The sequence below is a fragment of the Colletotrichum aenigma genome, assembly GCF_013390185.1.
Source record: "Colletotrichum aenigma strain Cg56 chromosome Unknown KSG_Cg56_contig01, whole genome shotgun sequence".
NCBI lineage: Eukaryota > Fungi > Ascomycota > Sordariomycetes > Glomerellales > Glomerellaceae > Colletotrichum > Colletotrichum aenigma.
The window spans coordinates 2913897-2928056 of record NW_023500907.1 but is presented as its reverse complement, the minus strand read 5'-3'; the positions used below and the strand labels follow the sequence as shown (position 1 = coordinate 2928056).

The 14160-nt window shown below is 54.6% G+C and overlaps 4 protein-coding genes across 4 annotated transcripts; 1 reads left to right on the top strand and 3 right to left on the bottom strand.

Annotated features, from left to right (window-relative positions):
- Window positions 1–1440: 1440 nt before the first annotated feature.
- CGCA056_v000791 (putative pyridoxal kinase) lies at window positions 1441–2757 on the bottom strand (the record flags this gene model as incomplete). The annotated part of the gene is made up of 5 exons (XM_037316052.1): window positions 1441–2020; window positions 2081–2405; window positions 2479–2558; window positions 2627–2637; window positions 2704–2757. 5 exons carry the CDS (start codon window positions 2755–2757, stop codon window positions 1441–1443), a joined length of 1050 nt encoding a protein of 349 aa, XP_037184639.1.
- Window positions 2758–5379: 2622 nt separating this feature from the next.
- On the bottom strand, window positions 5380–7482 carry CGCA056_v000790 (uncharacterized protein; the record flags this gene model as incomplete). The annotated part of the gene is made up of 5 exons (XM_037316051.1): window positions 5380–6041; window positions 6093–6544; window positions 6621–7093; window positions 7168–7358; window positions 7434–7482. The coding sequence occupies 5 exons, from the start codon at window positions 7480–7482 to the stop codon at window positions 5380–5382; spliced, it is 1827 nt and encodes a 608-aa protein (XP_037184640.1).
- A 1313-nt stretch (window positions 7483–8795) lies between these two features.
- Window positions 8796–9255, top strand: CGCA056_v000789 (ER membrane protein complex subunit 6; the record flags this gene model as incomplete). Its single annotated transcript, XM_037316050.1, has 2 exons — window positions 8796–8861; window positions 8965–9255. The coding sequence occupies 2 exons, from the start codon at window positions 8796–8798 to the stop codon at window positions 9253–9255; spliced, it is 357 nt and encodes a 118-aa protein (XP_037185710.1).
- Window positions 9256–9469: 214 nt separating this feature from the next.
- GTPBP2 (GTP-binding protein 2) lies at window positions 9470–12100 on the bottom strand (the record flags this gene model as incomplete). The annotated part of the gene is made up of 1 exon (XM_037316049.1): window positions 9470–12100. One exon carries the CDS (start codon window positions 12098–12100, stop codon window positions 9470–9472), a length of 2631 nt encoding a protein of 876 aa, XP_037185709.1.
- Between the last annotated feature and the right edge of the window lie 2060 nt (window positions 12101–14160).

Here is a 14160-nt window from a genome sequence, read left to right as displayed (position 1 = left end):
TGACTCTGCACGTCCCTGCGGATCTAGGTACAGATCTGAATTGCGGAAAAGCGTTTGGCGTGGAAATGAGAAACTTGGCACGTATGCGTTGGGCAACACAGTTTGGCGCTGAACAATGCAAACCTTCAAAGTTGAACAAACTTTGGGGCGGAAGAGTGACTCGCAGCGGTTGACGGCGCTACCTTGAGGCTCTGATGAGACCATAATGGATCATCGTAAATTGTCGTCAGAAACAAACGACCGTTGTCCAAGGATGGCAGCTGTCGGCTCGCTTTAATGGCAAGCCGATGACCCCAATTAGGGGACCCGCTATGATTGGTCAATTCCTCACCCGCGTCTTTACGCGTCGTCGCGACACCGCCATTGTGAGAGCCCACATCAAGCTTTACCTACCCAGGGACCTCAAGCTATTACTGCCACCGCCTTAATCGTCCCCCGCTTGACCGCAAGACGACCCTTCAAACAACGGTAAACTTTCTCTCCCCAAGATCCTCGCGAGAAACAACTCCCAAAACGCCCAACTACCATAATGACCTCTGCTGAACCCGTCGCCGCGCCTGCTCAGCCCTCTGACCCTCCCGCAAAGCGAGTAAAGACCGCCTCCGACGACGCACCCGTCCCCGCCGCCATGGAGCCCTGCCCGCCCCTCCAGGTCAAGAAGCTCTCGGACAAGGCTCGCCTGCCTACCCGCGGCAGCCTCTACGCCGCCGGCTACGACCTCTACGCCGCGAAGCCGACCACCATCCCGGCCCGCGGCAAGGCCCTCGTCAGCACCGACATTGCCATCTCCGTCCCGGCCGGCACCTGTACGTAACTGAACTTCGAGAAAGGTAGGGATACCGGCAGAAGAAAGCTAACAAGAAATCCTCCACAACAGACGGCCGCGTTGCCCCTCGCTCCGGTCTCGCGTCCAAGAACTTCATCGACACCGGTGCCGGCGTAATCGACGCGGACTACCGCGGCGAGGTCAAGGTCCTCCTCTTCAACCACGCCGACTCCGACTTCGAGGTCGCTGAGGGTGACCGTATCGCCCAGCTTGTCGTCGAGCGCATCTTCACCCCCGAGATCGTCGAGGTACAGGAGCTCGAGGAGAGCGTGCGTGGCGCCGGCGGCTTCGGCAGCACTGGCGTTGCTCTGCAGTAGATACAAACCTACTACCACGATATAAATTGGAAGAGAGGAAAAAGAAGCATGGCGGGATGAGGATATAAAAGAGGCAGGCTAGACTCGAAAGAGAGCACCGTGGCACATACCGCACCCACCGTCACTCACCTGATGGGGAAAGCTTATAGAAAGGGGTAAACCCGACTGAACAATATATGAATGATGACAATGCTACGACCATAATGCCTTGAAATCTATCCTAACCACGCCGCACATGCAGGTGAACTATAACCCCCATTCTGTATAAGGAACATCTACCTCTTTCCCCGCCAACACCTACAACTTCTTCGCCCGGAAACTCACGACTGGGTCCCTCAAGCACGCCAAGTTCCTCACCAGCTTCAGCTCCGCGCTCTTGCTCTTAAGCAGATGCAGCTTCTTCTTCTCCTCCTCCGTCGAGGCTTCCGCCGCCGCGGCCCCCACAGCCTCCTGCATGCCTCGTGCCGTCTGCGTGAGCACCTCATGCATGCTCGCAAGCACCATCTCCGCCGCCCTCGCCAGCGGCAGGTCCAGCGCGTCGACCTCGGGCCCGCTCAGCCATGACCTGGTCTTCTGCAGCTGGCTACCGGCGGCGATCACGGCCTCGCGCATGCGCACCGTCATCAGCGCCGCGAACATGTCACCCGTGCCCGAGAAGTAGGCGTCGATGGCCGGGAAGACGATTTTAAAGAGGCGCGGGGCGCCCGTCGACGGGTCCATGCTGGAGCCCACGACGGACAGGTGCGAGGGCGGGTGGTCCGGCGCGGCGAGGTTGACCGAGGTGATGACGACGTGCGGAATGCGGAATTTGCTGTGCAGTGCGTGTATGGCGGACTGGAGGGAGTCCATGTCTGTGATCTTGACGCCGGAGAGCAGCCTTTTTGCAAGTATCAATACACGTAACCTCTCATATCACGGGGGAAAGCACGAAACTCACTCGGCCTCAAACTGGTTCGGCAAAATCAGGTCCGCGTGCTCCACGAGGCTCTGGTATGCGGGCACCACCTCCTCGGCGACGTAGAGCTTTCCGTTGTCGCCCATCACGGGGTCCAGGACCCAGAAGAAGCTGCCGTCGCCCGACTTGGCCTTGAGCTCCTTGGCGATGTCGCCGACGGCCATGACCGCCTCCGCGCCGGGGATGTACCCCGAGAGCATCATGTCAAAATCATCCAGGTATGACTGCTTCAGGCCCTCGAACAGGTCGCGGATCTCCTGCGCCGAGACCTTTGTCCCTTTCCATTGGCGGTAGCCGGTGTGGTTGCCTTATCGTCCCCGCATATTGTTAGCTACGTGACACACATACACAGGCAAGTTGGAAAAAGGGGGTGAACAGACTGAACTGGACGGTGTTGAGGGCCGCGACGTCGCAACCTAACGACTGCAGCGTGAAGACGGCGATCTTGTTTCCCACGTTTCTGCATGTAGTGTGTCAGCGCGCATTAACGCCTCTCTGATGCGCTCGGTTGGGTCTTCAGCGACTCACCCAGATACGACCTTGGATTATAAGTCAGTCACCCTATACGCGGCATGAGAGAGATCGGGGAGTGATGAGCGCCTCACATGACTAGCGACGGCAAGGACGCGCGTATCGGGAATGGGAAGGTCTGGTGCCATTTTGAAAGCCTAAAAACAAAGAGTATCCCGAGAACCAATGACTGTTCTATGTGTGTGTGTGTCTAGATCTTCTATGATTCGGCGCAGATCTCAGATATCAAAATGCACCTCCGGATCTCGGCGGTGGGGATGAGATATCGGGAGAGCGGCCGATGCGCGGCAATGATCAGTTTCAACCCAGAGTAAAGGGGTATAACGAAAGATATGAGTGAACAGATCGAAAGAGGCGCTCTACGAGTCAAATGAGGAAAACGCAAATAGAGGCGGGGTCGATTATCAGTGGAATTCCCAATATCTACGAGATTTTCGAGCCGTATCTGTAGTTGGCCGTAAAAGTGACTAAGTGAGATTAGACTTGGACCGATATAAGGTGGTTCCAGGTTCTTCTAGCCTCTGACTCTCACGGTATGACGTTCCGCACCGTCCAATCCGATATTTTTCAAGGGTCCCGTCTGAATGGAAAATGACCCCGCCAAAAGGGCGCCGAAGAACCCCGCACTAGGCCATGTTTGGAAAGTCGGCAGGCATCAAGGCAGTCTGCAGCTGCTGTCAGCTGGCTGCTGGTCCTAGTCTAATCCACAGAAAAGGTCAATTCACTGTCAATAGACAGCACAGTTGAAGTCATGCGATTGAATACGCAGAAACGGTAATCTCATTATTGTTCGTGGTCCCAAAGATGCTTTTGCCCTTCGTCTACCAGCATATTCCGCAAGAGTCTCTAGAACATGCAAAAAGTCAATCCAGAGTGCATGAGCAGGCACCAATGCCTGTCTCTGATTCCGTGCAACGCCCGCATTATAATCTTCATGCCATCGTCAATCGCCAATTTACTCCTCGTCACCAATCTGTAGCCTGATTAGCATCTGTACTCCAAAAGCGTTGTTGGAAACGACGTACCTTCGGCGCCAGGTAGAAGCGCAGGTAGCTCTGGCCCACCAAAGTGTACTCGACCAGCAGAGGGACCTCATTGGACAGGCAGATCTTGACCTGCTTGGACATGGCGGCGGCCTTGCAGAAGTTGACGAGGTACTTGAGGGAGAAGGTCAGGGAGACGGGCTCGGTAAGCTCAATGTCGACGTTCAGCTCGGGCTTGTCGACGTTGGTGTGGCTGCGGAGGGTCACGGATCCGTTACCAATGTCGCCAGTGCAGGCAAACTTGACACCGTCCTTGCTCGCGTCGATCGTCACTGTAGGCAGATTTGTCAGTCTTTGTACAAATCAATTGCCCGCACACCGACTACTCACCGGACTCGCTCATGGCCTGCAGATCTCCGCAAATACGCTTGAACTCGGAGCTGGGCATGGTGATGGTGGCGGCGTACTCCGTCTCAGGGATACCAAGGTGCTCTTGGTCGATATCCATCAGCTTGAGGTCGTACTCGCTGATGCGGTCGTGCTCCGAGCTCTCGAAGACGATGTTGAGGCTGTCAGGGGCGTCCTCGGCCTTAAGCGTCAGGACATCCTCGCCCTGGGCGGCACGGAGAACCTTCTGCAGAGAGGCGAGGTTGAGGCCAAGCGCAATGTTGCGGTCGCAGCGGTAGGGGGAGAAGGCCTCGGTCTTGAGGGCCATGGACACGAGCGCGACGTGCGAGTTGTCCATGGCCTGCAGCATGATGCCGGAGTCATTGCAGTCGAAGTTGCAGTCCTGGACAAGCTCTCTGATGGATTCAACCACCTTCTTGAGGATGTCGGCCTGGTCGAGTCTGGCTTCCAGCATTTCTGCACAATGTTAGCCGTGTTCCACAACTCCGCATGAGACAAAAAAACGGTGAGCGAAAGGGCAGAACAGAACGTACTGGCTGATTATTTGCGTGGAAAAAGAGGAGATGGGGTATCTGGAAAATCAAGGAAATGTACGATGAAGCGCAAAGTTGATCGTGAGCTTTGGCAAAAAAAAGTTGAGTAGTCGAGGTGATGGTTAAGAAGGAGAAGTCGCGAAGCACTTTAATGGGCAGACACGTAGCGCGTGGTCGTGGTGGGCTGGAGTGGAGGGGAGACGCGTCCAGCCTTCAGTAGGGCTCGACGCCAATCTAACGCGCGCGGGGCAGGAGGAATCAATGATTGATGGTGGCACGTGCGCCTTCCACCGACGTAAGGCAGCCTGGAGCTGATAAGTAAGCTGCTAGGCACGCTTGACCTCTCTGAGGAAACTGGCCCGGGCTCACCGGACTCCCAGCGGACTCCATGCTCAGGGGCTTGAGATTCCCCTGAATCGTGGCCCCTTTCCTTTACCCTGCCAACTGGAGTCCTTTGTTTAATACATTTGAGACAAAACATTGGGCAACAACAATGAAGGTGTGTTTGGCGACTGGTCACAAGTGCAGGTGGTTATTCATTTGAGACTTTTCAATTATCTTAAGATACTAAGTAGTCTGTACAGTTTTGGGCTCGCTGAAGAGCCTGACATCAACGTCGTCATAAAGTACAAATGAATGATTTCAGTGAACGATGCCTCCTGTCCCTGAGTTCCATGGCCCCTTCTATATGCAGTCGGCAAAACGAGAGTGTTTGCGCGAATCAAGTATCAAACAATAAAGGGAAAATAAGGCAAAAATGACTGTACGATTAGTTGGTTTCCTGTTCCAAAACGCCCATTGTCTGTCGTTAATTATCATGTTCTCGTCACATCGAAACGATGCGTGACGGATTGGTCCCTGCGCGAGGGCGGGGTCGTAGGTTGATGACCATCTCGAGCTCCTTGAGCATGCCCCTGTTTGCATCCGCTTTTTCTCTGAGTGATTCTCGCTTTTCTCGATCTTCCCTCATCTTGATGATGCGTTCCTCTCTAGTGAGCAGACTTTTCGGCCGTGGCAGGGCGACAGCCTCAAAGATTTCTTCCGTATCGGGTTCACCTGTGCTGCTGAAGTCTAAACTGGACGGCGACTCTCCGTTGAGCGCCTTCAAAGCTTCAGCGGCGCCTCCTTCTTCCACAGTTGTAAGCCCGCTGAGCGAGCTTGCAGGAGATAGCAAGGTGCTCATGGACGAGAGCCTCTTCTCATTCCGGTCAATGCCCACTGCAAGGGCTGCTTTGCCTTCCTCCCAAGCCTGCATCAGGATCTTCAAGTCCGCGCCAATAGATTCGTACTGAGCCATGAGATCGGAACCAAGCTCGGAAATGTCGTCGGACTCGTTGAGACTGCGGTCTGACTCCTCTCGAAGCAGTGTCAACTTCGCTTGAAGACCGCGGATCCCACTGGATAGGGAGCTAAGCTTGCGCAATTGTGATCTCCATCTCTCCCTGCCGGGTGTCAGGGGCATCTTTGGAGTTGGCGGTGCCGGGAATGCTTCGGGAATGTTAGCATTTGGTGGTCAGATAACGACTGCCGGTAACTTACACTCTTCCTCACTCAAAAGTCTCCTCAGCCTCTCGAACGCAGTCTGTGTAACCGTGTTGAGCGTGCGCACCGCTTCTACCGTGGTTGTCCACCTCAGCAGGTCGCTGCTATCACCACTTGCGTCCAAGGCCAGTAGCGCACACAAAAACATCTTACGGATGGTGTGGAACCGTGCGGCGAGAATCTTGAGCGTCCGCAGGGACTCGGGGTCGTCAAACTCATTTTCCTTGAACCCCAATTTGGCATCCGACATGTCGAAGTCGCTTATATCGTATATGTCGTAGTACTTCTCTAGGTCGAGCTGCTCCGAGAACCCCTTGACCACAAGCATGGTCTGATCGTAGGCTGGAATGACATCTGCAAAGCAAGCCTTCAAGGCTTTGCGCAGGCGCACGCACTTCCGAGTCTGTGAGCGGTCTTCGATGCGACTGATGGGCGGCAGTGGCGCACTCCTAAACCATGTGTCAGCGCATACAAGCCTTTTTTCTCCATCATCGTCGGAAAAATCAGGGAAAAAACCAAACTTACAGACGGTAGCCTCTGGACACAAGTTCCACCTCTTGTACCAATGCGACGGCCGCGCCAGTCGCGCTGTCGAATTCCTGAGAGTTTGAAACAAACGCAGTGACCTCTGACAGTGCTTGCAGCCGTCTATACCTCAACCACTGCCTCCGCATAAAGACATGGACGATCCCTGCAGCGATCACGGCCACAAACAGAATTACCGCAACCCATTTCTTGTTCCAAGTTCCTGAACCTGCGAGCCTTTTGATCGTGACGGCCAAAGCCAAGGCGCCCAAGACCGCTGCGACAGCGCCTGTTGAGTCCAGCAACTTGTCGGTTGAATTGCCGTCAATCGGAGGGTTGGCAGGCCGGGATGATGCATGGTGCTGGGATAATATTGAGTGTCCACTCAATAGCTGGGATGCGATAATGGTATAGCGAAATTGCTCGAGGAATTTGGAGTTGTCGGCTCGGTCAATCCTAGACGCTACCGCAATCTGAAAGAGAACACACAACACCGGTCAGTAATTTCCCCATGTGACACGGAAAGGGGATTTCGGGTGTTGCGCACTGAGTAGCTCTTTCTGTAGGACTTGTCGGTAGAGGACTTGGTCGGAATGTTTATCTGTAGAGGGTTGTTGCGAAATCTCGACCTGACCATGGGCCGACCTGTCGGCGCGAATTCTGGGCTCGAGGGAGGTGACAAGTCGTAGTTTGGAGGATCCTCGTGCGCCCAATCTGCCTGCTCGTTTTCGCCTTCATCTGTCGCGCGCACATCGTCAGTCGCAGTTCTAACGAGCACTTGGGGCGCGGTTTCTTCGCGGGGACTGGACTCACCACGAAGGTACTCGGCGAGCGGCGACTGGTCGAACACAACGGGCTCCATCTAGCGACCTGGCGACAAGTTTCGTTTCGACGAGGCACTTGCAAGCAACACGGCCATCTGCGGTCGCGCTCTTCAGTAGTCGTGTTGCCGCAGCGTCGTGGAATCGTAACGGAAAGGAAACGAGGGGCAGTTGCAAACAGAAACCATGGACAAACTCAAGTGGGAGACGCAAAACATGTGCAATGAGTGTATGGACGGTGCCTCGGGGATATATACGGTTCGTGTAGGATACGTAGTGTGATTGCGGAGTGTGTTGCACAGGGGGGGTGGGAAGGGAGAGTTGGAACACTGCTCGTGCTCCAAAGCGCCGACCTGCCAGTGACCAAAGTGACCTGCTGCCACTCGCGAATGGGGAAGGATCCCACACCCCTGTAACCGATTAACGTGCAAGGGGTAAGTCGCTGTTTTTGGGGTCTTCAGTGGGGTGGATCTTAACGACATCCACCTCACTCACTCTCTGAGAAACCGACACCGACGGCCACGAGCCATCTTCACCTGACTCCCAGAGGATGAGTGTTAGTCTATATCAACCGCCCAATAATATTTGCAGGGGAATCCGATCAATAACGCACTACATAGAGACCGTTGGTCTTTTTACCAGGGGAGAATGGACCTTACTTACAGCCACTTTCTTGGGGTCAAAGGGATGAGTCGGGGCTAGCGACTAGACCCGTTAGCTACGAGCTACCTACTTTCTCTCTCTGTCTTACTCTGTGATACGTTCGATCGTCACCGCAGTCCTCCTTCTGGTTATTAGTTATTGATACCGTACTTTATGTTACCCTCACTGCAGTCGTCATTTTTACCGTCCGCTCTGTCGTCCTCTGTCGCTCTTGACCATTGGTGTCATTCAAGACGCTCCTGTCGGTGGGGTGACTGCAGATGATCGACCCAGCCAACGAAGCGAACGGTGAAGAGAGCACGCCGCGCCGCGCATCCCGTATGTACCACGTACTTTATTAACGTGGTATTATTTGCATAGTTTTTAAATTTGGTCCATGGGACGACACGGGGCGGAGCCGAGACCGAACTGGGGGCCCCTGGCGCTAACGCAGGTAGGAACATTGTTACACCGAAATCCGGAATCCAGGTCGGGCCCGTCTGAAGGCCCCGTCGGGTAGGCGAATTGAGTTAGATGGCCGTTAGGCGCATTACCTAATCTTGCCCGCCTAGCTGAAGCACAGCTCTACCACGTCGAGCAAGGCAGACATTACGACGACGGCAGCACGATCGCGAATCCCCAATCCCGGTGTCGCCCCAGACGAACCAAACCCCCAAGCGAAGCTGCAATCCCGTACGCAACAACCGCAGCCATGCCGACCGAACGCGACTACCAAATCTCTCCGATCGTGCAGGAGTCCGTGATGCACAACACAAAGGTGGGATACAAGCTTCCCCGAGGCGGGTTGGATGGATGGATAAATGGGCGTGCTCTCTGGCTGTTGCGACTTTTTGCTAACTCTCTGTTTCCACGCACGCCAGGCCCTGTCAAATCTGCAAAGTCTCACAGCGTCCCTGTTCGGCGTCGCCGCCGGCATCCTCGGGCTCGAATCCTACAGCGGCTTCCTCTTTTACATCCTCTTCTCGTTTCTCACCGTCCTCCTTGTCTACGTCTTCCACATCGCGCCGCAATCGACTGCTGCAGGACTTCCGTTCCTCAGCACTAGCCGGTACTTCAGGGGACCTTTCGAGTTCTGGACCGGTGGATTGTTTGCTGGGCTCCCGGGTTTCATCCTGACCTGGACACTCTTCTATGGCCTTGTAAGGGCATGATGACGGCATCGTGAAGTGTGGGAGTGGTTGGCGTCTGGGCGTTTGCAGGAAGTCGTCTATTGCTGGAATAAAACTACAGAGAGGAAAGAATACATCGATAATGAGGAAAGAAATCGACGAAGACGAGATCAAAGCTAGCATGACGCAGTAAACAAAAGTACAACGCTCTTACGGCGAAATCCAATATTCAGAACCAACGCTTGTCGCTCGCGAATCAATCCACAATCTCCACCACAGTTCCGACGAATCCTTCAAGCCCAGACTTATCATTGCGGCCACCTTCGAGGAGCAAGATTTGTGAACCCATCTCAACCCACTCCCGGCTAGTCAGCAACTCCAATGTTACCTGGACGCCCCCAACGAGTTCTGAGTTTGTCATGGACTCCTCGTGATCGTTCATGTTGAAAATATCTTCCCCGTCATCGGCTGATTTCATGGCCTGCTCGTGGCGCACTCTTGACACTCCCATGACTCTGGCGGCTGCTCGTACGCTTCCAACATAGAGATTTACTAGAGATCCATAGGTCAGGAACGCCGTGTTTGGCTCTTGGAATAACGCTGTCAGTCCACTCGCGGCCTGGAGAGACATTCCTGTATCCACCATGTGCTTTGATGGGATTGCTAGGACCATGCCTTTCCTGATGCGAGGTGCATTCGACAGCCGCTCAAAATCACCCTCTGTGAGGCTCTCGGGCGGCATGTCTAGAACGATCCCAATGGTGCCAACTTGGCCGGCTTCAAGGGTGTTAACCGGAAGCCTCAGATTGCGGATGCTGACAATCTTCGCCTTGTGCCATTCTCCCTTAATAGTCGAGGCCGCGACCGTGTTACGTATCGCGATCTTGGCCAGCTCTGCGGAAGAGGGGTGGGATATTGACAAGCCGTAGTTACCTGGAGAGGGTCTATCCTCTGGTGTCATGCCCTTGAAGTCGTCATCGCCCGAAGGAAATGGCCCAACCACGATGGCGTCCCCCACGGAGAGCTTTCCGAATCTCAAATAACCCGACACTACAGTTCCAGTGTCATTCTGGCTGGGATTCTCAGCAAGAGAGGCATAGGACGCAGGTAGACTAAAGGTGTCGTCGACGTGGAATAGGCAGGAAGGCTGCTCCGGGTTCAGGGCCATCCCCACAAAGTCATGCGCAGTCGGCACAGGTGGTAATGGGAGATTCTCCAAGAGGGCATGGGCCAACCCTATGCCCGCACCACTGACGGTGCTGGTAAGGACGATGGGTATGTGCTTGAGCAAGTCTCCGCTCTGCTCCATTTCGTTGGTGAGAACTTGGGCCTTGTTAAGCTCTGCCGAGGGAATTCTGCTCCATTCCTGAGCACCACCTGCGGCAGGTTGCAGGATCTTGGGAACCCGGCCAGCCTCTTTGACATGTGTCAACACTTGTCCTAGAGTTCTCTGCAGACTAGCTTTGGTTGCCAGGTCAAGTTTCGTGATGACAATGACCAGAGGAGTCTTGAGTTTTAGGCACAATTCCAGATGGGCTTTTGCGAGGTCTACACCTGCGCCTGCGATTCCGAGGACTTCGTTGGCCGTCGAGCTGGCACCATCCTTGGTAGAGCTGGCTTCATTGTCGTCGGCGGCCAAACACAGAACCGTCCATTGGGGAGCCCAGCCGAACAACCCTCGGAGAATGGTGCGGCGGTATCGGGGATGCCCGGCAGAGTCGGAGACAAAAACCAGACGGCCATTTTCGGTGCTGTCGTGGATATCAATCCATGATTCGACATGATCCTGGGAGAAGTTGAAGATGGCGTGATCCTTGTACCCAATGAGCTCTTGGGCTACTGAGCTGGTCAAGCCGGAGGCGACCTCATGGCGATGCTTGAAAAGACTGATACGACTCTTCCCACGCCCGTTGTCGAGAGTTCCAGTAGACAATGTTCCCAGAAGAGTAGATTTGCCAGACGTTGTTGGCCCCGTGAGCGTTATCCTAAGCTGGTCGGTCGTAGAACGACCCCTGCTTGGTAACACAACAGGCTCGTTGGCTCTAGGAGACTGCTTGACCTCCCGATGGTCACTCTCGGGGATTTCTGCAAGAGAATGCTTGGCTGAGAAGTCCGGAGTCACCAATGCCTCAACCACCCAGAGCCTCGCTTGTCGTCCAATCTGGGCCGGCTGCGATGCTACATTGTCCACCAATTCGGATGTTTCCAGCCACTCGCATTCTCCCACGATGACATGACGAAGAATTTCGACTCTACAGCCCAGCGTGGCCGCCATCACCCTAAGAGTTGTGATACTCTCATCCATCTCGTCCTTTGTCAATCCCACCAGGGTTCCGTCGTCAGCCACTCCAATCTCGTACAGAGCACCGCGAGATTCTTCCAGTCCCGGGAGTGGTTTCTGCGGCGTCAACGCCTGACTCAAGTCGGCCGTGTCATCAGGCAATTTGGGAATAATCAAGTCTTTGGGGTTCAAGGCATGGTAGGCACAGGACTGCTGCAATCTCCACAGAAGCTGCGTCGTCAGTTGCTGCAGGCGCACCTGGCGACTCTGGCTCGATGCAGATAGAGCCGCAGGCATAACCTTGGCAGGTCGCGTCGCGGAAGCAGAAGTCTTGGGGTGCTGGGAAGGCGGGTTGCCAATAGTGCTCATTGAAGTGTAAGTCCGTCTCGGTCGGAGGAGCAGGTGAAGCTTGTACTCAGTTGGTCCCTCCTGAGGCTCTGCTTCCAGTTTGGTGACTCCATAGTCAGAGAGGTGGCCAGGCTGAGGTTCCCCATTTTCCGAGGGAGGTTGAGACTTTGGTGTCCTTCCCAGCTCTTCCGGAGCCAGCCACGGGGAGGAGACCCGTTGAGGGTCAGTTTCGAAGGTGAATATTGATCCGGAGGCCATGATTGATACTCAGGCGGTGGTAGGTTCAGTGGCGGATTCTATATCCGTAATGTCGATAATGGACAAGGCCAATATGGGTATAAGCGTGTTTTGTGATGAGCTATTGCGGGAACAAAGGTGGAATGACGAGTTGCTATACGCGGGATCATCTTGAAAGCTGAGGTAAAGGTTGCTTGAGGCGGTGATTCAAGGTCAGGCGTCGTTGACGACGAGTGATGGCTGGATAGAGCTCAACTAGAAGTCTAGTTGGAGGCCATTGCGAATTCTTGGGTGAGTTCAGGTCGATAGGTGATGCTGTAGAAGCGGGAGGTGGCAACCGTTAAAGGCGCATATGAGGCGTGGCGAGTTGTTCGGTTGAGGACGTTGAAGTTCTCGAAAGACGGTATGACTCGGAGACAGTGAGGTCTCAGCCAAGGTGTGACGCAGCGAACGTGGGTGGACAGCTAGGTCGGATCAAAGGGTCCTTCCTGTCTGGTGGCTTGACCTTGCCTGCGCTGCGGAGAAAGTGCGGGTAACCTACTAGCGCATTCTGCCCGCGGTGAATCACTCCCCGGAACCCACAGCCGGAGCTGGTTCCCAGTCTGGCAGGAAGGACCAGCGCCGCTGATGCTGATACTCGCTGTTAACAATGATGATGTACAGGAAAAAATTGCACTTGAACCTACTGAAGGCTTCTGTTGTCTGTAACTTACCAAGTGAATGTCTACCGATGGGCAGTAGGGACAGGCAGAGGCGTGGTGTCAAGTCATGACATCTTAAAAGCGGCGGTACCAATTGCCGTATTGCAGGTGAGGTCTGTCTCCCTCACTGTCACTGTCTGACTTGTTGCTGCAGACTTTGGCCCCACTTGGGTACCAAGGCTCCTGGCAGCAGGCTAACCTACCCGCGACCGCCTGCCTGCTCCTTGCTATTTCTGCAAGCACCAGGTGGGAGATGTACCTCGGTACTTCTTCACCCCAACACGCACCCAGGGTCTTTCTGTCGCTGGGCTATTTGGCTGCCCCTCCTGGAACGCTGGAACGCTGGATCGAACATGGTGTTGAAGAAGTGATGGAGCACTCGACGGAACTCATTAGTTTCGAAGATCACCCAGGTCCGCTGATCTCCCTTCTCCTTTTTGACGAGATCAGATGCGGACCTCTTTCTGAAATTGAGCGGGTTACTCTCTGCTGAGTATGATGCAGTCGACGAAGAGGCTGGCATGAGTATTTTTATGCTTTCGTGGACGCAAAACAAACGCGCTCAGCTTACTCATGCTTAAGACCGTCTGTATTACTGCATATGCGTCCTGACTGAGGACCTTGGTTGCGGATAAGACAGGCCCGGAAGACAAAGCTGAGCTGAAAATGTCAAGACAATGGACGAGGAACACGAACGTCCTTGACGCTAGACCCGAGGCTGAGCCAAGCATGCAGCGCCGTCATAGGCTCATGGCAGCGGCCATTCTTTACAGCCCACTCTGCGCCATGGAAACATTCCAATCGCCGGCTGCCTACCGACGGGAACTGACTGACAGCGGCCACTTTTAGAGCGTGAACCGTCTCTTTCTCGAAATCGCGAATCGCTCCCCGCCAGATGCAGATGCAGCGCTGAACCCAGCCCAGTCGCATGTCGAGCACTTGTTCCAGACGACCTGCACAATTAGGCCGCGCTGTTCGCTGACTGCCCCTAACCCCTCCGGCCCAGCCCAATCTGTTGCCCATCTCAGTCAGGTCCTAAACAGCCTGGCCTGACGAATGTTTTATGGCTTAGACCCTGAGGGGCGCATCCGCTCGTCTTCGAAACACACCCAAGACGGTCCCGATTTTGCCACATAAAGCTGCAGTAAGCCTGCAGTCGGTAGGCGGTACTTGCTCCCAATCCTAGGTACCTGCACCTGCAACCCCCCTGCCACCCGCCCGCTCGCCGTCTCCAGTAATTGTCCTGTCCATCCTCTGAGGGTTACCTCTGCTACACCGTGTCCGTTCTTCAAATCTTCTCCTGATCTCCTTTCTTACCTTTCTAGATTAACTTTCTGCAGAGCACGTTGCCTCGTGTTTTGCTTCCTTCCAGAATACCTC